This window comes from Mugil cephalus, chromosome 17, assembly GCF_022458985.1.
Source record: "Mugil cephalus isolate CIBA_MC_2020 chromosome 17, CIBA_Mcephalus_1.1, whole genome shotgun sequence".
NCBI lineage: Eukaryota > Metazoa > Chordata > Actinopteri > Mugiliformes > Mugilidae > Mugil > Mugil cephalus.
The window spans coordinates 7974062-7998898 of record NC_061786.1 but is presented as its reverse complement, the minus strand read 5'-3'; the positions used below and the strand labels follow the sequence as shown (position 1 = coordinate 7998898).

Here is a 24837-nt window from a genome sequence, read left to right as displayed (position 1 = left end):
ATGCAGGTTTCCATTTTTGCCTCTATTATTATGCTCTTCGGAGAAAACAGTAATTACTGTTTAGTGGTTAAAGCATGATCGGTGTTCCTCCCTTAATGTCAACCCATATTCTCCATGCTGCTATTTCCACTACCACTAACTCTGTGTGGAATATGTATTTTAATACCAAATTTACTTGCGCTGCAAAGCCAAACCATTTTTTAAGATCACTCACACATGATGGCTGTCTAAGATAGGGGACCATATTTGGGCATCTGATCACTCTCATAATTTCCTCCTGGGACGCAGCACCCACTGCTGGCCTGTCACCCCGCGCTGTTGCAAGATAATTAAAATGTCAAACCTGTTTACCACGGTGCTAAAATGAGCTAATTCAGATTGATAGCAGGGTCTTTTTCAGAAAACGTGCCAAAAAAACAAACTCCCGGATGGTTTTGAGTCACAAATTGCTTTCCCTCTGACATTTAAGACTTTTTGTTTTTAATCTCAGTATGGATACAATAACACCAGAGTCTCTCACTGGGCTTTAAAGGGAGTTATCAGACTGAATAGACAGACGAGAAGCATCCCCCTGGGCAGAGGCGTTAAGTGAGTGTGTGAACAAAGAGTGCGCGACAAAGAATATGTGCTATAATCTGCAGCCTGATTTGTGTATGAGCCTGTTGGTGAAGGGACAGCAGGAGGTGGAGTTTTTTTTTTTTTTTTTTTTTTTTTTTTGTCACACAGGTTCAGGTGAGTCAAGCTACCTGATGCAGTTTGCTGGCAGTTTCAAAAAAGACAGCTGGACCGAGAAGACAGTCGGAAGCCATGAACAGGATCTGGAGCTTAGTTGTGTGTTTGGAAGTCGTGTGTTTTGCAGCTTCTGGATCGACTCAAAACTCATCCGGGTAAGTGTTGTGGCCGGTCGTAAATAACACCTCATGTATGTGTTCAAACAGTTGAACCGGGTTGTTTTACAGACCAATAACACTCCTTTCTTCCTTCTGCACTAGCATGACACTTTTTCTGGTTTCGGGTCCAGAGGTGGTGCGAGCCGGCACCCCCACTCCGCTGGCTGTCACTGTTTTTGCTGACTTCCCCAGCAGGGTGACAGCTGAGGTGACTCACGCCGACACCAAAGTCACCCTTACTGAGGAGCTCCAAGGAGGTGACTCCGCACAAACACGCTGCCTTTATTTGATTGATTATTTCTGAGTTTGTAGAGGGCCTCATATATCATTCTGCTTTTAAGGTTTGACCAGTGTCCTTACACTTCCACCCGTGAGTAACTTTTCCTTCCTTTCTTCGTCCTTTCGTTGAAATAAAATGTAACAGAGAATAATTCTTGTAAATGATTTCTATGTGTTTCTATAATCACTCTAGATTCCTGACTCCATAACCCACAATTCCCTCTTAAACCTGACGGTGCGGGGCTACAAAGGAGATGGCCTCATTTTCACCAACACCACCACCCTCAGCTACAGCCTCAGGAATGTCTCCTCCTTCATCCAGACCAACAGATCGCGATACCGACCCGGCGACACCGTCAGAGTCAGGGTAGTCTCTGTTAAGATGGATAACCGGCCATACAAAGGCAGAGTGGATATCGCTGTACTGGTGAGTTTCTGTTTTCTGTGGAAAAGAACAAAGCTCATTGGGTTTTAGCCAGGCATTGTCTGGTGGTGAGGTCTGACTGACGTCCTTTTGTCACGTCACACAGGATCCCAGTGGGAACGTGGCTGACAGGTGGGAGTCCACGGGGACTCTGGGGATTGTGTTGCAGGAATTCAGCTTGCCCCAGACATCTCCTCTTGGAGAGTGGACGATCACGAGCACAGTGAATGTAGGCTTCAGAAAAAAGGACTTACATTTGTGTAGCATGCACTTCTGAAGACTATTTGAATTGTAAAAAACAAAACAAAAAAAAAACAAACATTGTACCTCCCATCTCCTTCCCTTACAGGGCATGACTGATGAGAAAACATTCATCGTGGATGATCACGGTAACATATTTATCAGTGGATTCCAATATTATGTTTAGGATTGTTAACAACCTGGCTCTGGCATTATAGAATGATCATTGCATCATTTTGGACAAGATGAATGTTCATAGAATGACTCTTATTACATCCACCATGATCAGTGGTGACATTTAAATGACAACCAATTGTCATTAAAATGTGTACAAAAACATTTTACGTCTCCTGATGATGCTTTCAGTGAGACATCTCAACTAAATGTTCTAGATCTAGCCTCTAGAAGTGAAATAAACCAACCCAGCATAACATTATGACCATCATTTGACAATTCAGTGTTCTGCTGGGAAACGTTTGGACCTGGTATTTATGTGGATTTTACTAAGACATGTACCACCCACCTAGGCCAGACCATACACCCCCACCCCATACCATAGTTGTTGTTTAGGAACATCTTAACAAAAAAAAAACATGAATAACAGCACAAGGTGTTGACCTGGCCTCCAAATTCACTAGATCCCAAACTGATCAAATATCTGTGAGATGATCCACAGAGGCCAATCCCCTCAACCCATAGGACCCAGTAACAGCATTCTGTTTTAAAAATTAAAATAAAGACATTTGCTCTATGTTTGGTGCTAAGCTACCGTGCCGAAGTAAAATAATATTGCTCTGTATAATTTTTGTTGCAGAACGCTTTGAAGTGCTGGTCAAGACACCTTCACAGGTTCTTGTCGGAGACCACCTGTCAGGATTAGTGAGAGCTGTGTGAGTTCAATTTGAATCCTTATCAAACCCATTTATATATTATTAAACAAGTATAAGATGTACTATGGTTTTCCTTCTCCAGTTACTCCAGCGGACAACCCGTACATGGAACATTATCTGTTTCAGTCACTGTGGGTCAAACAGGCTACACACAAACTAAAGAGGTGAGTATTTAATATCCCTGCGGTTTATTTTTAGACATGAACTAAGACAAGAAAAGGTCTCTACAACAACCTCGATTTTTCAGATCTACGGCTCAGCGCAGTTCTTCTTCAGTGAAGATCAGCTCCAGGCCCTACACTCTTCATCAGGGACCAGCCACGTAATCGTCCATGTTTCTGCCAGGGTTAATGACAGCTCCACAGGTGTGACAGATTTGAAATCACTGTCGTATAATGCGTTAATCATATTTCAGTTGCAAACCATAAAGTTATTTGTTCTTGCTCAAGGGTTTGAAGTGAACGGAACAACTGAAGTCCACCTCATGCAGAACGCATTCCAGCTTACGTTCCTGGATTTTCCACAAACACTGAAGCCGTCTTTACACTTCTCTGCAACTGTGAGTAAATAGTTATCATTGTTTCTCATTTAACTGTTGAAGCTCTGATGTAACCACATTCTTTGCCTTTATCCCACAGCTTAGGATCTCTACACCTGACAGAAAGCCCCTCAGCACTTCGGATCTGATGCACTCTGCTGTGGTCGAAGTCACTCAGACATTCAGCAACCAAACAGCTGTGACCACAGAAGCTACAACTCTGACGCCTCCTGTCCCCGAGGACGGCAATGTTCACATTAAGTTTCAATTACGGGATCATGTAGTGATGCTTTTCATTCGAGTGAGTATTTTCACTCACCGTACCAGGAAAGCTGGTCACATGGGAAAAGTTGGATTATCTAGTAGTATCACTCCATGTAAGAGGAGTAGTTTCTGTCTGAAATTCAGAAAAGCAACCCTGGGACATTTAACGAGTCTGACAAACAACCAAATATATCTTATAAAAACTAACTTTGATGGAGTTTCAAATGAACACTTTAGTCCACAGTTTTAGATTGTTTTACAGGTATGTATCTCATATTTAGGCCAGATTCCAGTCCAGTGAGGAGACTCTGAAGGTCTACACCAACTACTCCTCATCCACTGGCTCATACATCCAGATCTCTCATGTTGAGCCTTTACCTGCACAGGTAACTCTGTTGTATCATTAAAAAGGTGAGTGTAAAGCAAGCACCCCTCAATGCGGTTTTAATGTTTTTTAACTTCCAGATCGGATTGCCTCTTCAGTTAAATGTGGAAAGCACCTTTCAACCAACAAACATTCACTTTGTGGTAAGTTTCTTCAATATTATCAGCTAATGCACAGTTTAGTGCAGTAATTCATCATTTTAAATTAAATGAAGTCCATTTGAATCCAGGATACTGCTATTTCGCTCACAATTAGAGGTCCAAGGTAGAATATTTTTCACCACAAAAATCCTGTGACCTATAATATTCCTTTCCATTAAAAAGGCTGGACATCACTGTGCTTAATAACAAAATATGCTGGTTAATGCTGACAACTAATATTTCTCCTTTTATTAAATTTATTTTTACTTTCTTTTTAACTATGAGGTGAGCTCTAAAGGTCAGGTGGTGGCTGCTGGCACAAAAAACTCTTCATCTTTCTCTCTGACCCCGACTTCGTCCTGGTATCCCGAGGCCTGCGTCACGGTCTACTGCCTCTTTTCTCAAGGAGAGGTTGACACTGACATGGTGCACATCCCCATCAATCAGCACAACAACGTACGGTTATTAATTGTTTTATTTTATTTGATTGTTCTATTGAGTGTATGTCGCAGTCCTATTGGGCTAAAGGCCTGCGTGCTTGCTGTCCTCAGGTACAGCTGAAGTGGAGCAGTGACAGGGCCCAGCCAGGGGCGCGGGTGTCGCTCACCGTGACTACCCTCGAATCTAGGTCCCAGGTGGGAGTCGTGGTGATGGGGATGCACGGCGACGCTCCCCAGGCTGATCTGGACCTTGAGGAGGAGCGGGTATGGCTTTTGATTAGGACAGTAGAGTCACTTGATCCTGAACCCGCAAACTGCTTTGACATCTGAGGCATTGTTGTCTGATAAAAGAGCACAATTTAATCTCCGGGATTAAAAATCCTTGCATAAAGTCAGCTTGTTTAGATACTGTCACATGTGCTTCATTTGCCCTTTGTTCGCTCGACAGTTTCATTTACGCTTATTCAGAGTGCGGCCGCGAAAAACCGGCTGGTCTGGCTGTAACGTATCTGTCCGCTTTGTTACGGCGTGACTCCTGTTTCTTAGACCTGGTAACTCTAGTGTGCTGGGTGCATGACCACAGGGTTGGTATATGATGGAGGAAACAAAGCTCCGTCACCTTTTCTCATCTCCAAAATCTTGTGTGTGCTAGATCGTTGAAATACCATGACCCCCTCTGGCGCCTACAAGCCGAGGACTTTTACACATTACATCACCTACTTTCAGACCTGACCTCTATTCCAGGGCTACTAATAAGATCTGACCCAAAAATTATTTATCTTTCTCATCAGTTCTTTTGTTCTTCTCACACGACAGGAATGTAATCTTATGATGCTGACTAATGCCAGATTGTCTAACAAAATGCAGCCTCAGAAACCTAAAAAAGGTAAAGTCCCTCTTGTGGCCATTAGGTATATTGACTCAAATAATTTCAAAAATCATAAATTCAGTCTCTTCTCTCCTTTTTCAGGAGGGTTTTCAGGAGGTGATGTGCTAATGGTGCAGAAGTACTGGAATCACTGGATGGATGCCACTGAATCTCTACAGTGGTTCGATGCTAGTGTTCGGTAAGGCTTGAAGGGCGAGCAATCAGTATCGGTTCACTTCTTACTAACATTAAAGGCAAAACTCGGCTTTTTCTCAAAATTCCTCTTAGGGATTTGGCGTGGACGAGTGGGAAAATAACTGTTCCCGACGGAGTCACTTCTTTGAGCGCTTTGGCACTCGTCATGTCAGAGAACCTAGGGTTGGGCTTCACCGAAGTTCCACAAAAGGTAACAAAACCTCTGTTTGCCGGCGATGTTTCTCAAATTCAAGGTAGTGCTCATAAATTTTGTTGCTTCCCTTTGCAAAGAAGATCTAGTTGTTATTTGTCTGTAACTTAAGTGGACTATCTCTTCCCTAATTTTGTGGTGGTTTTCAGCCTACTCAGATCACAAAACAAAACAGTTGCACATTTAATTCAGTGGTGTGACTGTTTCTATCTCAGCGTTGAAACATAGCTACCTCCTTGCACCAGGACCCCATCAAACTGCCAAGAAGATGCCAGGATATTGAATCTACCCTCAACTTTAACCCAAACTCATGTTATGTAACACTTATGTACTGTTTTTTTTTTTTTTTTTGTTTTTTGTTTTTTTGTCCTCTCATTTGACAGCTGATCGTTACCAAAGATTTCTCCTTGTCTCTGGCTGTCCCGTCGCACCTCATCAGAGGAGAGGAGATCGTGCTGGAAGTGAACACCACCAACCATTTAGAGCAGGACATAGACGTATGTAAGACAAGCTTTGCGGCGTATCCAACTTAAAATGGGACTGACCCTGCTGCAGAAACATTCCCCCTACAGGGCCAAGAGACTCCTTGTAGGATGACTGATTAGTATCCTCCAACAATAAACACCTCTCGCTGTCATTTTTGGCACCTTCCTTGTTTTAAAGCCTTTGTTCCAATTTGTTTCTCCCCACAGGTCATCGTGCTGCTAGCACAGAGTGAGGCCTTCGAGTTTGTTTTGACACACCGGAGCGATGTGTCCGTCATAAATGCCCAAAAGATCATCTTAGGGAGTCATGCGTCTGCTTTAGCTCTATTCCCTATAAGGCCTCTAGCTCTGGGCGAAATGGAAATTTCTGTGGACGCCGTGTCTGCAGAGGCTTCGGATGGCCTTGTTCAAAGAGTGATGGTGAAGGTAGAGGTTTCTTCATTGATGATACGTGCACTAATACTTTAACGCAGTAAAAATAAAAACTATTTTAAAAACAACAACTTGCAACGTGGCATACAGTTAATAATACTGAATTACTTCCATGTTCCTAAAGCCTGAAGGAGTTGAACATTCCTCCTCAAAGACTGTGTTCCTGGAGCTGGAACCAGGGAAGCACAACAATTCCGTATCCGTCTCCTTTTCCTTCCCAGCAGATGTGGTGCCAGGCAGCCAGAGGGCCCATATGGCTTTGGTTGGTGCGTCTACCATTTGTCTTTCCCGTTGTGCCATTGGCAGTTCCATCTGAGTGCAGTTTGTGTTTACTTTTAGTCAATTAGGTATGTGTAATATGTGCTCACATTTTGCCTTTGTGCTGAGACAATGATCTCCAGTGTAAAGCACGTCTAACCCTTAAAAATATGTAGGTGGCGAACGTTTAAAAATGGAGAGGATGGACATGAGGCAGGAATGTTTATGGCGGGCAGACTCCGGGCAGCTGTCAAGCTGTTTGGCTTGGCTCCATTCTGGTTGAGGGATGCGGGGCATTTGCCATGCTAGAGAAGCAAGCTCCAGGATTTTCCCCTGGCTGGAGCCAAATTTAGGGTTTCTGTCCTTGTTGCTATAATCGCCTTTATTAAACGTTAAGAAAAGGAAGAGGGAAGAGGAAGGTCATGTATCTGTATCTGTTCTGCTTGGTGCGTTCATGTTTTATAGGTTTTATTTTCCACTCCACCATTCAGCTTAAACCACTGACCTGACTTTTCAAGTGGCCATATTGAAAATATTATTCTGCAGAGAGTCCAAATACAGTCTGAAATCTTAACTACTGTTTGAAAAACCATATTTTTACTGAGGGCATTTATCATTTAGTCAAAGCCCCACTTGTATTTTTATTGCTTGGAGAATAAAGAAAGTAGTGGAAATCCACAGGAATCGGAAAGAGTTACACAATATTTCACTGCAGACACTAAAGATACTTTGAGTGTCTTTTACCTCTGTCCACACATGTTAATTCTTTCCTTCTGTCCTGTGTGTTGCTTGGCTCAGGGGATATACTGGCTTTGTCCATCAACACCTTGGATTCACTGGTTCAGATTCCCGTTGGATGTGGGGAGCAGAACATGATTCACTTTGCACCAAGTGTTTATGTTCTCCAGTATCTTGATGCTTTAAACCAGAAAGACGAAGAGCTCAGGACCAGAGCTAAGGCCTACATGATGGAAGGTAAGCTACCTTTACATGCACATGCACATGCACATGCATTAAGTACAATTAAATTATAAATATGTCAAATTCTGTATATTAAAATTACTGATTGCACATTACACTAAACATGTTGTCATTTCTGCTCTAAGGGTATAAGAGACAACTGTCCTATCAACGAGCTGATGGTTCCTTCAGTGCTTTCGGAGCCAGCGACACCTCTGGTAGCACATGGTAGGTCGCCAGTGTGCCACATTTTTGTCAAAATAAATCGGATTTCACCAACACTCCTTCTCTCTCCCTGGTGGCAGGCTGACTGCCTTTGTCCTGCGGTGCTTCATCCAGGCTCAGCGATACATGCACGTAGACCAGAGCGTCCTGACCAGGGCCATGGATTGGCTCTTGAGACACCAGGGGCCCCAGGGGGAGTTCAGTGAGGTGGGCAGGTTGATCCACACAGAAATGCAGGGAGGGCTGGATAATGGCCCAGTGGCACTCACTGCATATGTCTTGGTGGCTCTTTTGGAGGACGACACCTACAAAGTGAGTTAAATATCTCATTCACAGCAGACTTTAACATAACATGGTGATGATGTTGGTAATGACCATTTATCTGTCTTTTTCTCTGTGAAGGATATGTACACAGGCAACGTGTCTTTGGCCCAGACGTACCTAGAGGACAAAGTGTCCAGTGGAGTTGTCAGTAACTACAGCCTATGTTTGGTGGCTTATGCTTTATCTCTGGCCAACAGTCGTTTAGCCGACAGCGTCCTCACTGATCTCACCAGGAGAGCTGACTACAGAGGTGATTAAAAACACGCTGATGTGGTCGGATTTTTCTGTCACCGATTTACTGAAATTCACCAGGAATTTGGATTTGCTGAGGTCAGATGGTGAATGGACCAATCTGCCAATTCTCAGAGGGGCTCATGCATTGTTGCACAAGCAGGCATTTAAAAACTTTTAGTTTTTAAAGTTTGAGAAGCCTATGCATAAGATTTCTGCCAACAATGCCTGAAGAGGTACAGGTTGAAATGTAAAACATTTTAAGGGATGTTAATTTTTACAGGTAGAGCATCAGAAATGTTTTTTAAGTGATCACAAAGCACTAAAGACGGCATTTTGTCTCGAGCCTGGAGTGAAGAACAACCGACAAACCCTGATCAGATGATCTCGGATTGCATATTGCTTTATACAGCGGTAACTCTTTAATATGGGCTGGCACCTGGTCATGTAATGCTCTAACGGTTAATCACAAGAATCTCATCTATATTTTATGAGCCAGCATAAGGTAATAAGGATAGGTGTTACATGAGGCCTAAATGAAACCTAAAACAAATCATAGCGATTTTTTACATGCAGGTGTAGGAAACCATCTGGGAAATGTATGTAGGATCTAGCCTGACACGCACATAACAACGGTATAGGAACAATTTAAAAAAACATGAAGAAAAGCACCTGGGCTCCAAATTCACTAGGTACCAAACTGATTAAGTATCTGTGGGATACACTAGAACCTGCCTGACCTGACCCACAGAGGCCCCTCCCCTCAACCCATAGGACCCAAAGGCCCCCCACTAACAACATAATGTTGCCAGACACCACAGGACACCATCAGAAGACCCATGTCCATTCTCAGATGAGTCACAACTGTTTTGGAGGCACATGGGAGATCTACATAATATTAGGAAGGGGGTCATAATGTTATCAGAATCTCTTTATTGGCCAAATGTACAATGTACACAGGAATTCTGCCTGGTGTATCAACACCAAATAACATTTAAATAAAAGTTAACTTGGCAAGCAAAAAGAAAAACAATATATACAATTAAGAATAGTTGGAAATATACAGTGATGCAATGACTGGAATATTTATGGGCAAGAAATGGCTGTTGCTGTGGATGGTGCATGCGACCTGATGGGAGTGTAGTAAACAGGGAGTGAGCAGGGTATGATGGGTCCTGATCGACCTGATCCTGCCTGATCTGCGTACGTGGACATTATAGAGTCTGTCATGTTTCTTCATAAGATGGAGTCATGATGTGGACGTCCTCTGCTGGACCGCCACAGGACAATGGGGTTCGCTCAGCGCAGATTGAGATGGCCTCTTATGTGCTGCTGACTCTACTCAGGCGTGGCAGGTTTCTTGAGGGCTTTCCACTCTTGAAGTGGCTAGGCGTACAGAGAAACCATCTCGGGGGCTACGGGACGACACAGGTGGGAGTAAATATATTTGTATATTACACCTATAACTGTTAACTTTGCAAGTGGGAATAAAACAGAAGTTTGGTTCAGTCGGGTCATTCATGTACTTTGTCTCCATTTTCTTCTTCAGGACACGGTAGTTGGCATCGAGGCTCTCTCTTACTATGCTGTGTTCAGTGGTGCCAGCGCCATTGAGCTCAGGCTTAATGTATCAGCCCCAGCGTCTTTATTTGTGTCGACGTTTCAGATCAACTCTACCAACTATAAAAACTATCAAACTGCAGAGGTGTGTTGAATAACTGTTGGATTTGATGCTTTAGAGCATGGGTCTTCAACTCTAACCCCTAACCTACTATATCCCTTAGCCCTTTACTAAAATATGTCGGATCCATGCTAATGTGTATTTAATGAAATTTAAAAATGTGAGGGAAAATTTAAGAAAATATATAAAAAAATGTCTACTCAACCAAAGACTTTGCGCCCCCCCCCCCCACCCCCCCCCCCCCCCCCCCCCCGCAGTGCCTCCCCTTGTTGAAGAACTATGCTTTAGAGTTAATGGAACCTTTAGAGGCAATGGAACTTTCTTATTCTGCTATTTGTATTTCATGCATTTTAGATCACTGCTGATAAGGATTTACATCTAAACATTGACATGGAAGGACGAGGATTTGCCACATTTCAGGTACAGTTGACTGTATTTCTGTGTTTATAACTCTTTGCATTAATTGTGACCTCCAGATCATTCTGCTACCGCCCCTTACACAGCAGTTTCCATACCGCCGACACTTTCGCCTCAACAGACAGTTTAGGCACTGGAGCATGACCACAATAAATTGATCTCAGCAGCTGTGCATGACAGCTTCACCCATCACAATGCCATACGTTATATATCTGCGTTATATATGCTAAATCAAACCGGCTAAATGCAGCACAATAATGGATCCAGCAGTTCACATCTGGAACTCATCTGTACCGTAGCTTTGTGCCCTGATTGCCCTGAGTGTATCCAGATAACATCACTTAGAGAAAGACCACAGCTTGGAGTGAAGTTAGTCTTTTCACTGGGTTCAGTATTACAACCTGCTGTCTTTAGTTTGAGACAAAATCACAGATTGAGTCTTCAAGTTCTTGCTTTATGGAGTAGTAACTACTACTAGACACCGTATAAGTACTTCTTTTTTTTTTTTTAATCTGCGCAGTTGAATGTCTTTTACAACCTGCCGGGCCAAGGGTCTACTCAGAACCACCAGCACGCCACAGACAGTGAAGCGTTTTTATTAAACGTCAGGGTTGCTGAAGACAGGGACCACAATCACATGACACTGTCACTGTGCACAAGGTAAGAGCTGCGGCACAGATCTACGGCTCTACTGCACACTTCAAGCTGCATGTCTCTGTTCAGTGTAACTTCTTTTGTCTTATCAATTTATCTTGTTAAGATACATTGATAAGATTACAGTGTATCTTTTTAAGATACACTGCCATATGTGTGAAATATTCTGCTAAGTCATATGTGTACTTGCTTTGTCCTTTCTAGATTAAAGGACAGTCAGGTGATACCTCATACAGGTATGGTCATATTAGATGTGGGAATGCTCAGTGGTTTCATTCTCGCCCCTGGAGCTGCTGCTGCCCCGACAGATCTGATCAGGAAGGTGGAGATAGTGCCTGAGAAAGTCAGCCTGTACCTGGATTCAGTAAGTGGCGATGGTGTTGGAATCTTGGCCTGGTTGATATTTTAAGTTCTGCGCTGTGCCTTCAAGATATGAGCCTACATATCTACAGCCACAACATTAAAACCACTGACAGAAGAAGTGAACAACATTGATCATTGATCCTGTGACAATACAATGTTCTGCTGGAAAACTTTTGGATCTTGCATTTGTGTGGATGTTACTTGTTACATGTACCACCCACCTAGACCAGACCAGACACCCCCACCCCATAGCAATGACACTCCTTGATGATGGCAGCAGTCATCCCCAACAGGATGCAGCCTGACACAGGAACAATACAAAAAACACGAAGAACAACACAAAGTGTTGACGGGGCCTCCAAATTCACCAGATCCCAAACTGATCAAGTATCTGTAAGATGATCCACAGGGTCCCCTCCCCTCAACACATCCAAAGACCCCACTACGGTCATTCTGTTGCCAGACACCACAGGACACCCTCAGAAGGCCCATCTTCATTCTCTGATTAGTCAGAACTGTTTTAGAGGCACAAGGGAGACCTGCACAATATTAGGAAGGAGGTCATAATGTTATGCCTAGTTGATTTAATATTTGCTCAGCACTTAGCTTACATCTGTTACCTTCCTTCCAACTGTAGAAATACTTAACTAAACCTGTGCTGTACTTTGTAAGGCAATGTTTTCAACTTTTACTGCAGGCCCTCAGGTCTCCAGATGCATTTATTTCCCACAATACACTGTGCATGTTCAAAACATACTTCTGGACTTTGTGCGCAGATAGGATTAATTTCTTCTTTTTGTTCATTTGCAGGTCAACAAGTCAGAGGTCTGCATCCAGCTGCCCATTGTCAGAAATTTCAAAGTGGCCCATGTGCAAGACGCTGTGGTGCAGGTTTACGACTACTACGAACCCAGTGAGTACAGCACTCTTATGTAAAATGTTTCTGCAATCATAGATCCACTGTTTTAGCTATGACGCTAATACGTTCTGCTGCATTTTCACTATTAAACTGTGCAATATACCAACGATCATAATATTATTTTTATATATTTACTTTTTTAGCGAGGAAAGCAACGGCGACATACAACTCAGACTTTCTTCACAGCATGGACTCCTGCTTCTTCTGCGGCGTAAACTGCGATCACTGCAGGCCAGGAATCACCATTACAGTGTCCTCACCGCTCTTGTCTCGCTCGATCGCTAGCGCCGCCTACAGCTTGAGTTGCGTGCTTCTTGGAGTCAGTGCTTTTCTTGTACTAATCTGATTAGATAGAGTTTAAAGGAGTGCACATCGTGTACTGAGAGACATAGTTTTAGAAAGTGCACGCTCTGATATGCACTGGATGCAAGTTCTCCCTTCTTCTTGATGAATGATTGTAATATTTAGAGGAGTATTTGCATGCTGTTCTCTTGCTTTGTGCAGGTGTGCCCTCTACTGTTTACAACATGTTTTGTATTGTTTTGTTTTTTTAAACTTGAATTTTATTCAATAGTAGATTTTTTTTTTCATTATGATTATGATGATGAACAAATAAATATGTTTCCACTTACTTTTTTAGGGCTACTATTCTCACCATGAATCAATGTATTGACAGCAGTAAAACATTAAATAAAGAACTCATGTAGCGTTGGCAGCAGCATAAGTGATTCTTCTTCCCCCATGTGTCCTGCTGTCACTATTCTGGCAGAAAACGCAGACATGTTAAGTCGCCTGAGGTCACATCAAGATCTTTGTTTTAACAAAAGCTGTGCTCCACTTTCCACCGAAATGCCGACTTAGTTTTTACGCCTGTTAATGTGCAACCGTCTCGCTTCAGTGTGTGAATGTAGCACAGACTGGAAACACACCACATGAGATCTCTTGGCGTGAGATAAAACCTGCGTTACCCATCTGCCCCGTCACATCACAGTGAGCCAGAGGAATGTGGACTGACCTGCAGAACAATGCAGAGAAAACACGCACGTAAGCCATCTCCAGAGAGTAATCAGGCCTGACATTACGGACATATCATGAAATATGAATGTTTTTAAGATTTTTACCTACTGTTTTTAATCTGGGCTGCATTTCATGTCATTTGAGACTGGGTTCACAAAGTCTTTGTCCATTTTTATTTTATTTATTTATTTTTTTCACTAATCAGCAATTCCAGATTTGCAGCATTTCACTTTTAATCCAACAGTCGATGATTCACACTTGTGATTTGGTTTCTGTTGGACAATGTATATATTCTTGTCAGTAAGACAAGACAAATAAACGTTAAAAGTTAAGTGTTCGTTGCGCTGTGGCTTGACTTGACCTTTGACCCGCCCAAAAGACAGCCAGACTTTAACCTAACGCCTTTTTAAAAATGTGCTCTCTTTTCTTTTTCAATGGCAATGGAAGTCTGGTTTTTATGTGTCAGATGTTTCGTAAGGCTTGTTGGCCAAGCAGTTTCCCTCTAGGAACAATAAAGCTCTTTGTTCGTAAGCAAAAGCAGACATGGAATGGAGAATATTAGATGATGCACAAAAAAAAAATAAAAATAATAAAAAAAAAAAAAAATAGTCCACACAGACGTTTGGAGCTTCAGCTGTTGGCTTTAGCTGAATGCAGTAAAGGGTTACACAGGCGGGATTGAATGTCCCATTAAAATTATTGAACACTCTCTCAAAAGAATCACAAAATAAAATACAATAAATTGAATTCAGTGAAGTCACAGAGAATATATTGACGTATCCCAAATCCCGACCACATGTGACCACGCTGGCCGGCGCTTATTTCCCTCACACTGTTCCCATGTGTTGTTGTTTTAAGACATATAAGGATGTTGCTATAAATGTAAACGCACAGCAGTAGCTCAGAGGAATTTAGGATGGAACCCAAGCACGCCTCGCTAATTATCGTCACTGTCACCCCACAGTTATTCTGTGTAGTTCCAACAGAGAGCTCCAAAGCTGCAGTACTGGATCCACCGACACTAGATGGCAAGCTTGCTATCAGAATAATGAGACCTTAAATAGACCAACACTTCCAGAGACCTTAAAAACTTTTTTTGGGCTTTCCCTAATTTTTTGTGTTTTTGATTTAATAATAATTTTGCAGCTACTAACTAAGTGATTATCATGTTAGGAACCTGTGAACTGTCACGTATACTAGTCCTCTTCTCCAGAAGCGTCTCCTTGAAGCGCACTGACAGTTTATTTGACGCACAGAATAATTAAATGCTTGCTGTAATATGTAATGTGTGTGCTGCCATGTGATTTATTACCTATAAATATATATATATATATATATATATATATATATATATATAATTTAAACCCTGCCCTGTGTGTGTTCTGAATATATATTCATGTGGCAAAACCCCATGCATGTAAGGGTCATAAGGAGTGACCCCTTTCTAAACCAAGGCCATGTTGTGGGTCAAGCTACAAAAACAGACAATCAATCATAGGCATACATTAACCATGATGTCATGATTTTACTATGGCAGAGGGCTGTGGTCTAATGCAGTGGCCTACACTGACAGACAGCTTAGGTTAAAGGCCTTTAAATTATTAAAGGCTTTAAAGGGATAGCTGGGTTTCTTTTGAAGGAGAGTTGTATGGGGTACTTACCCCCAGTCGAGGCATTACCCACAGTGGACAGGGCTCGACACACCCACAAGTTTGGGGTTGCGGACAGGATCGTCGGAGCGACCATGAAACGTAGCTGTCCGGGTCCAAACTAACATGTTAACACACAGGAACTGAAATGACAAACAGGCCTGTGATCTGTCGGTGAAAATGACTGTTTTTGTCATTGAGGTCTAGTGGCAGACTGGAGAGGACAGATCAATATTTCTTCAATTCCCCGCCGGATAAGCCTGCCTTTCTTGGGGAAATGTTGTGTGGGAGACAGAAGAAGATTAATAGCAAAGAATGTGTCTTTCACCACTTTGGGAGATGTTAAATGTTGTTCTTTTTTTAATCTCTTCGTGACTAGATGAAGCTTTTGCAGAGAATCACTCGTCTCCGCCTCAGCAGACGTTTCTGGAGTAGGTGGTTTGGGTCGCATCCCGCTCAGGAGTTTGGACGCTGAGGTCTACGCTCATGAATCAGGCCCATTGACTCTGATGACTTTTATTAATATTCGCTCCCTGGCTGTGAGCGGAATAACGCTGGCAGAGCGCCCGTCACCAAGGAGATGCAGATGGCGTAAACAAAGTGAAGGAGATGATTATTTATGAGCCTCATCTCCTGATGGGAGCCATTAGAGAAACATGCACTGTTGTTGTTGGAACTGCTGTATCACAAGGCAGGATGAAGTGTGCGTTTTGTTCAAATAAGTGAGCCACGCTGACAGAGTCCTGCCTCTGTTAAACAGATTCGATCAAACACGCTCATCGAAAGTGAAATACTACATGACAGCGCCGCACGTATTAAGGTGTACTCTCCTTGTGGCTCTGTGCAGCCTGGAGTCACCGTGATATGATAAACTATAATATAATAATGATAACTTGTGTAATAAAGTCTGCTTTTGCGACCGCAGTTATTCAGTGGTTAGGAAGTGCTCCTGGCAGGTTCGGTGCTTTATTTCAGTAAAACGTCTCAGTCCAAGAGGAGATACAAAATTGCTCCCCGTGGCCCTGCTCCAGATGACATCAGTAGGAAAGAATCACCCTCACAACAAACAACCATACCATGGAAAGCCAGTGCCGTTGGTGCCGTGACACTGCGGTGGCAGCAGCCGCAAAGATGAATCGGCGGGAAAACTTTCAATCCCCCAGTGATGCTACCTTTGTCGTTCAGGAGGAGGGTGATGCGTTTGTTTGGCAAGACACGCTCCATTCACCGAGGTCAGTCATGGAAAATCCCTTTGAGCCTCCATCCCACCCAGACTGAGTGTGTATTTACACAACCCCCATGTGACCCCGAGCAGGCAGGCCCAGACAGATGGATTAATTTGAGACAGGGGGGATTCCGCAGATACAAAGAATAACCGAAAGTCATCTACTTTAAGTCGGTCTGTTTGCGTGAGGCCATCTCTGAACTTATCACTGTGGTGTGATCCTCTCAAGGAGAGACGATGACAGACTCAAAGAGTTCACTTAAGGCTTAGTCATCAGCAAAGATTATCTTTTGGTCTGTGTATACATGCACAGGTGAGTCCTATCTGATCCTGTGAGTCACCGTCTGTTTCAGCTACAAGTGTTTGTGCCTGTGTAACTGTTTTAGTACGAGCTGCTGCAGGCCCAATGAGACTTAAAACCACAAACCGCAGTCCAGACCCAGGAGGGTCTGCTTGATACTGTTTAAAAAGCATCTGTGTATGAATGTCCAAGTGTCAGGAATTGGATTAGACTCCCAGTTAGAGCAATGGTCCAATGGAGCTGTTATGTCACACCTGAAAAATGTCAGATGACTAAATGCACCAACTGAGTGTGATAGACCAAAAGAAATCAGAAACAACATGAAAACTGCCAGATTTGATGTTAATATGGAGAGACATGACACACGAGAAATGTGTCAGGTGCGGCCTTTTAAAAGCAAAATTTGTTGATTCAAAGAGACGTCTGTTCTGGCTGGTGATGTACATTATAAACCACCACATCTGGAAAACCAGAGCAAAAGTTGTTCCAGGACAGAAGATGATCGACAGCGACGCTGTCTTCAGAAATATTTTAGCTGATCTCAGGGGGAGGAAGACAATAGACAAGAAGACCAACAACCCTCTGCCCTGGGATCTTTTCAATATATAAAGCAAACATAATGTTGTTAATTGCTTGTATTGTATTTGTTATTCACTGTATTTTCTTGCACTTGGCTGAAATGTGAATGGGTGGAATTATCTATGTATTCATATGGTACGTATGTATCATCCCTCTCACCCTCACAGGGTGGTTCGGATCCTCTGGAAGTTTGAGGGTTCTGCGCAGTATCTTAGCTGTTCAGAGGACTGCGCTCTTCTGGACTTTTCAGGTGTTGTTCCTTGGATATGTTGGAGCCACTCTCCCAGTTTGGGAGTGACTGTCCAGAGTACTTCTACTACCACTACCACGCTCACCTTAACCTTCCACATCCGTTCCAGCTGCTCTTTTAATCGGTACAATCTCAACCTTTTCACGTTCCTCCTTTCTGATGTTGGTGTCAGCTGGTATTGCCACATCTATCACCACTACCTTCTTCTGCTCTTTGTCCACCACCACTACGTCTTGTTGTTTAGCCAGGACCTGTTTGTTAGTCTGGAAGCTGAAGTCCAACAGAACCTTGGCCCTGTTGTTCTCCACCATCTTCTCTGGTGTGGCCAATTGGGACTTGGGTACTTCTATTCCACACTGGGTACAGATGTTCCTGTACACTATCCTGGCCACTTGGTTGTGGCTCTTCATGTACACTGATTTAGTTTGAATCTTACACCCTGCTACCATGTGCTGGACTTTGCACAGCCTGCACCTTGGGTCTGATCTGCTCTGGTGGATCTTGGCCTCTATGACTCTTGTAAATAGGGCCTGTTCTTGTGCTGCCCTGATTAGTGTCTCTGTAGTAACATATATATATAGCAAAGATATAGCAAAGATATTTATATATATCTTTGGTGTTGCATAGTACTGTGTGTTGTCACCGTCTATTGTTTAAAAGGTAAAAGTAAAGAAGGGTTCCTTCCATTCATCTCCAAACTAAATCAAAAGTGGTGTTCTCTCTCACACACTGTACTGTTGCTCTATGGAAGAGAGCCCTAAGCAACAAATGGTGGCCATCGATGTATGAATGTGAGTAGTGTTGATTTGGGCATGACACAGTTGTCAGTCAGTTGATCCATCATCATGATCCAGACTGCAATGTCTCAACAACTATTATTGTTGGACATTTGTAGCACCCACAAAATTGAACCCAATGCGTCACTGGCAGGTTTTAACTAATTTAATGAAATATTGCAACATCTGTTAAGTATGGGTCGACACGAAATCTGACACAAAGACACAATGTTGGATAATGCATTTTATTTTACTTTAACTCATTCTCATATTTATGAGCTCCGCACTGCTGAGAAGTATGCAAACAGAAGTCAATTAAAATCAGACCTTAGCTTCACCTTTAATTGGTCCATCTGCAAATCTAACGACATTAGCAACAGCCACTAATCAGAAGTTTGTAGGTTAGGGTTAGGGTTTGCCTGTTAGCCTGCTGACATTAACATTACCCTGCCTAAGAACAGCCCAATAGAGCTGCTTCCCAGCTTACTGTATAATATAAGATTCATTTCAGTTTGATCATTTGTATTTTCATTAGTTGGAACAAAGGTGTGGGATTTATGAGCAGATCACAACTAAAGATGTTCAAGCAGTCTAATTATGCTGAAATACAGTAGTCACTGCATGAATCAGTTGTGGAGCTGCCTATGCCAGTAGCCGCAGAGCACCATTGATGTCTGTGATTCACAATATCTTACTTACTCATTGAAAGTTTTTTAAGGGATTATGAAAGCCACAGAAATAAATATGTGCCAACTCTTGCAGATTCTAGACTGCTTTCAACATTATAAACAGTGTTTTCACTTATTCCTATAGCAATGGAAGTTCTTCATACTAATGACACACAGTGTACATTCCTGGATCAAAACTGATGCTCTCCATCTCCTCACTGCATCCATAGTTTACACTGCATAGGTGAGTGACTATTTTAGCTGCTCTCCAGCCTCCCCTGAAACGCAAACAGAAAAGATTGAAGCTGTTTTCACCGCGGTGAAAGAGTATCATTGGAAAAGGCTTAGACGATACGGGCTCCTGAAGTGTGATAGATTGATTCAGCCTGGCTCAGCGTGGCTCCTTGACTCATCGCCTCTGTGCTCCATTTATCCAGCCCCAAGCTCAGTGGCATCGCTCTGAGTCAGTACTCTCTGGGGTTTAGTAAAGAGAGACTGAACAACTCACAGTGAAAGACAGACTAAACGTACACATACGCACATACACTAAGGCAGGAAGTCCTGACTCCGAACGCTCGAATGACCTCTCTCGCTTTGGTGCTCGCCTCGTTTTCCACTGATTTTTCACCAGGGTCAGTTTTGCTACCCCAGACTCGGCTGTCACACGTTTCCTCAACCTCCCTGGCCAATTATAGTAATCAGAAACAGGTGGAAGCAGGTTGACGCCACTGCTCCTGTATGTGCAAGGGTACATGTATGTGGAGCGTATGCGAACATAAGGCAGATCTGGACAGACGGAAAGAGGAGAGAAAACCAAAGACTGTTTATGTGTGCGAAAGCCTCACAAAAGCAGCGCATGTGTGTTTGCACAGACACGTCTGACTGACATGGGATTATTGTGAGTCCAAACCACAGAAGGAGCAGGGGTTCCTGTGGTCTGATTAGGACCCAAACACCGTCTGATACATCTGGACTTGTGCGATAGGTTACTCCACACGGAGGAATGGCGCAGGCCGCACGTCCCTCAGCTAAACTCCTGTGACACGAGGGTTCATGCAGTAGCAGGGAGCCCAGAATTGATGAATGGAGGGAGCTGAGAAAATAAACTCTCCCGGTGTGTTATTCCACTGACGTATGGCTCTGTGATAATGAACGCTCGAAATGGTGGACCCGAATGCTGCTGGAAATACTTAAGCCACAGTTCAGATGGAGTGTTCTGAATCAGATATGAGCTCCTCTGTTGTGTCGCCTGGCAGCACTTCCTTAAATAAATTTTATCAAACGATGCAACCATTACGTTATAAATCACTGGGTGATGTTAGACGCAGTGGTGGAAACAAAGTGTGCTGTGTCTTTTCTCTTTGTTTGATTTTTTTTTTTCTCAACCAAGCACAGTCTGAGCTCCTAGATCTCTACTGAAAACTGGGTCGTTTACCAAAACGTAAGTTTAGAGTGGTGTTTCTCTACCATCATCCAGGTACTATCTGATTCTGAGTCTACTTTCTGCCTGAGATGCCTGCAAGAATGCATGACAATAACATACAGATAAAGTTGCACGACTGACAGTTAAAAACTATTTAATTTATTTGAGTGGACGCCTTAATATTCCTTCAAGACAAGACTAGCATTTTTCATGGAAACTGCTTCGTAAATTCATAGATCACAAGTCAACAAAAAGGTCAAAGTAAAAATATCTTGAGGTAGAAATGTATACACACTGTTCCCATGTAGTTGGAATAACATTTATTTGTCTTCCCATGAAATGATATTAATAAAGTTTCCAATATGGAACAAAATATGAAACTGTTCATTTTCATGTGTAAAGACAGAATTGCAAATAATGAAATCCCAACATCCTTAATAAGCTACTTGCTATTTGGTGTTAAGTTATAGCTCCTCTACTACTATAGAATTTGTCACAGTTGCACATCATTACACTAGAAAAGTTAATAAGCATAATAAACACATGTTTACTGTAAAATCTGATGAGGTTTTATACATTGTCTACTTTAGTTACACAAACCTAAAACTCAACGTCCCCATATGAGGACGCACGGTCTCAGGATGTTAATGCTTCATTATTTTATCTTTTGATTATGTTTTCGAAAAGGGTGATTTTGTTTCCTTTGCCATTTATTTTCTTATCGTGTTTTTGACTCTTGAAGAGTGAATTTGTTATTGTCAGTAATAAAAACTGACAGAATGCCAACAAAGTCTCAGAGTTGTGCATTTTCGTTCAAGCCTCGTTCAGCCGTGACAACCAGTGAACCTAAATGTATAATGTCCTAAAGCTCCGGACATCATCTGTGATAGCTTTACCTTAGCCAGGGCCCAAAGCCTATATGTTTAAAAGGAAAAGTCTGCATTGCAAACTAAGATGTAATGTAGGAAAGTGATGTTTACCAGGCAAGAAAACTGAGGCCAACAAAACGAGTGCCAAAACCTTTAGTTCCTTAAATGGTCACGAGGCAGAATTAAAAAACACTAAAGCTCTAGAGCTCCATTTTAAAATGTCCAACTTTACAGCAGAATAAACACGCTTTACTTTCATGATCTGCGTTTCGCATCACTCACATATTTAAATCTTATTTAGGCTCAAAGTTAACCCTTTGACTGGCATTGTAACCACACGGTGAACTTTTTGTAGTAGTAGTAGTAATAATTGTAGACAATAAACTGCTTAATCTCTCATTTTACACTTATTTTCTAACCATTGCTAGTCATTCAAGTGGTTGAGGATGTTAACTTTCAAATCCAAGTTTTAAAACATTAAGCATATTTAAGGCACAGCTGCTTTGACTGACAGTGGTCATAGGTTTGTTAACTGCCTGACAAGACGTAACCGTAGCTCCGCTCATTAACCACCTCTTTCGCTAGCCTGGTGCCCCAGCCCACAAAATGGAAATATCAGTCTGGATTCATTATGGCTGACGAAGGTCTGTTGGACCAATTAAATGGTCTTTTCGGATCTACAGTATATGTGGCGATGACAAGAAGAGTAACATGCTGAGTTGATTTTGTTTGGCACAAAATGTGCGCCGCAGGAGAAGAGAGACGTTTAGCTTCCTCTATTGCAACAGAAAAATAACCTTAAAGGATGAACAGTTAATAGCTATCAAGACATTTGTTGAGAAGGATGCATTGCTTCATTTGTTGCACTGATTACTAGTAGAACTATCCAATGACAATTTCTCTGAATCTGTTTAAACTAGCCATAATGAGATCCAAATGGCATCTAATTTAACTAAAGTTCTGATAGGATTTGAGTTTGGCCATGCCAGACTGCATCTTCGCCCATTTGGGAACTAGTTTGGAATTGGACAGAATCACACACTAGCAAATTAACGATGATCAAAGCCACTAATCTGATCTTCAAGACCCTCTTCATGAATCATATTTGACAGCTGGTGAAACTTAGTCAGTGGGTAAACAAGGTGTCACTGGTTTTACCTTATAAGATTATAAGTGCAATTTTCTTTGTGACAGTATATCAGGAGACACAAAACTATTTCAGGATTTTAATGGACAAAATTCAGGTTATGTCGATGTTTGACGTCTGTTTAAATATAAAGCATCTCTTTCAGACTCCCTTGGCCAATACAAAGGAAGACATTCTTGTGATTTCATAATGGACAGTCCACATACTTCGTGCAACAGTCTCACGGATCTGTCTGTTCCCATCTGTCCCGTGATTTCAACAGAGCTGAGCTTGCTGTCTAAATATTTCCTGTCGCAGTTTAAGGAGTTTTGCAGGAGGACAGATGGTATAAAACTCAGGAGCACAGTGCTGCAGGCCCACTACCGTATAGTTCAGTATGTGACAGAGCTATAGGGAGGCGCCCAGAGCAAACGCATGCAGGAGATGAGCAAAGTTGACTCTTAAATTATTGCCACACCATTACCGTTAATGAGCATGGATGTACTTGCATGTACTTGTTATTAGGTCTACACTCAGGATTATTCTTCAGACGTGTGATGCGTTGTTGGCAGGTCATAAATCCAAATCATAAAGGGAGAGAAACCTTTGTGTGTGAAGAAATGTGTGTGTGTCTGTATATTTGCAGTCAGAAATAATCTTCTCATTATGGGTCGCTTAAAATTAGATCAGACTCGAACATTGCATTCTTGTCAGGGTGGAACTGAAGCTGTCCGCATTCGCAGTCAAGGGCTCGTAAAATTTACAGCCTGGACTACAGCCTGAGACACCGTCTCTGAGGCCACGCTGCAGCTTTTTATGTTAACATCCAGGAGCAACAACAAGAGAGGAGGACATTTCTAGAAAACATATTATGTGACAATATTTGGCATCGAGGATCAAACTGCACATCCTGTTCTCTCTTTAGGACTTGAACGTAGCTTCATTTTGACAATCATTTTCCTCATCTGAGCTCTTATGTCCCGTTAAAATGTCTTTATTGGTGACAAAACACACAGTCGGGCTGATCTCAGATGCCAAATATGCTGTTTCATTGCATCCCATGGCCATTGTGAGGTTAATGTGTTTCCCATTGTGTTACTGGAAAAGGCAACGCGAGACATTGTTTGGGATGTATTTATTTCTTTGCTGGATAAATACAACACAGTCATGCACCGGTACAGTCACACAAAAAATGCCCAAGCCTCAGACCAGTCATTACTTTCACCTTTTAAGGTCTGCTGCTGCTTTGTGACTTCTATTTATTTCCTTTAGCCCCAGACAGCATCTGTATGTACATGTACAGTATGAATGGGTGAACAAGCACCGTTGACACACCAAACACCTCAGGGAAACACACCCACCCCCCTCCTCCAACAGTCTGGTGGTGTCTGGAGACAAGCTGAGCTCTTGCTGTGACAGACAGACCAGGAATGTCTGTCAGAACAACATATGTGACTGGCTGGAAGAAAACCAAGCAGAGCCCAGAGACCCAAAAAAGGAAGCTACCGTTCAGTTTCAGTTGCAGAACAACAATATATTAATGTCGCTTCATATGAAGTAAATAACCAGTGAATATGCCAGTGTATTTAACATTAAAAAGGCAATCTGAAGAAAAAACAGCATCAAAGATGTGTATATGGCGTCCAGTTCAACACGTGCTGCCCAGGTTGTTTTTACAGTTTATGATCCAAAACTCTTTTCAATCACGTTGAATGACAGGTAGTCAGAAAAACACTCGGAAAATGAACTATAAGTAGCAGATTGACAGGTGAGCAGGTTAAACCCTAACCCTTACAAGCTCCCCTCTCATGGATACCAGAATGAGGCAACACCGAGGCCTGGTGCCCACAGGGAGATGAGATTTCATCACCTGTCCAGCAGGTCATCATGCACATTTTTATATATATAACCTCCTGAAGTCTTCACCTCGCACAGCTGTCTGCCATGTTGCTCTTGTTCTCCTCTGACTCCTTCTGACTTGCCCTTACCCTACCATACACTGTTGTCAGACCGCTTCAGTTGAATTATTGTTCGTACCCTGACAGTTTCAAACATGTGAGATTCACACGAGGCTAGTATCTTAAAGAATCTGGAGCACCCGCTGCATGTGGTTTGGTAGTAGTTGCTAGTTTTTATGCATAAATCGCTCCTTACCCTGCTTCTAGTGTGCCCCTTCGGGTCAGTATTTAAACACAAGAATGTGTCTATCATGTGGCACCACATATCATGGTGAAGGTGGTT

General features: G+C 42.5%; 1 protein-coding gene across 1 annotated transcript; it reads left to right on the top strand.

Annotated features, from left to right (window-relative positions):
• Positions 1-767: 767 nt before the first annotated feature.
• LOC125023278 (CD109 antigen-like) lies at positions 768-13434 on the top strand. The gene is made up of 32 exons (XM_047610435.1): positions 768-887; positions 993-1147; positions 1232-1260; positions 1363-1596; positions 1700-1822; positions 1943-1982; positions 2648-2723; positions 2806-2887; positions 2971-3088; positions 3173-3282; positions 3362-3562; positions 3807-3911; positions 3991-4053; positions 4336-4506; positions 4602-4754; positions 5307-5376; positions 5461-5557; positions 5647-5764; positions 6148-6261; positions 6457-6675; positions 6806-6947; positions 7738-7914; positions 8046-8127; positions 8205-8436; positions 8527-8698; positions 9923-10110; positions 10229-10384; positions 10715-10780; positions 11298-11437; positions 11636-11795; positions 12605-12707; positions 12857-13434. Exons 1-32 carry the CDS (start codon positions 808-810, stop codon positions 13057-13059), a joined length of 4179 nt encoding a protein of 1392 aa, XP_047466391.1. The 5' UTR covers positions 768-807; the 3' UTR covers positions 13060-13434.
• Positions 13435-24837: the final 11403 nt, after the last annotated feature.

Excerpts from the sequence above, each read along its gene's own strand:
- LOC125023278 (XM_047610435.1), top strand. The coding sequence starts at position 808 with ATGAACAGGATCTGGAGCTTAGTTGTGTGTTTGGAAGTCGTGTGTTTT. Across the intron at positions 888-992 it reads TCGACTCAAAACTCATCCGG|CATGACACTTTTTCTGGTTT; the intron begins GTAAGTGTTGTG and ends CTTCTGCACTAG. Across the intron at positions 2,888-2,970 it reads GCTACACACAAACTAAAGAG|ATCTACGGCTCAGCGCAGTT; the intron begins GTGAGTATTTAA and ends TCGATTTTTCAG.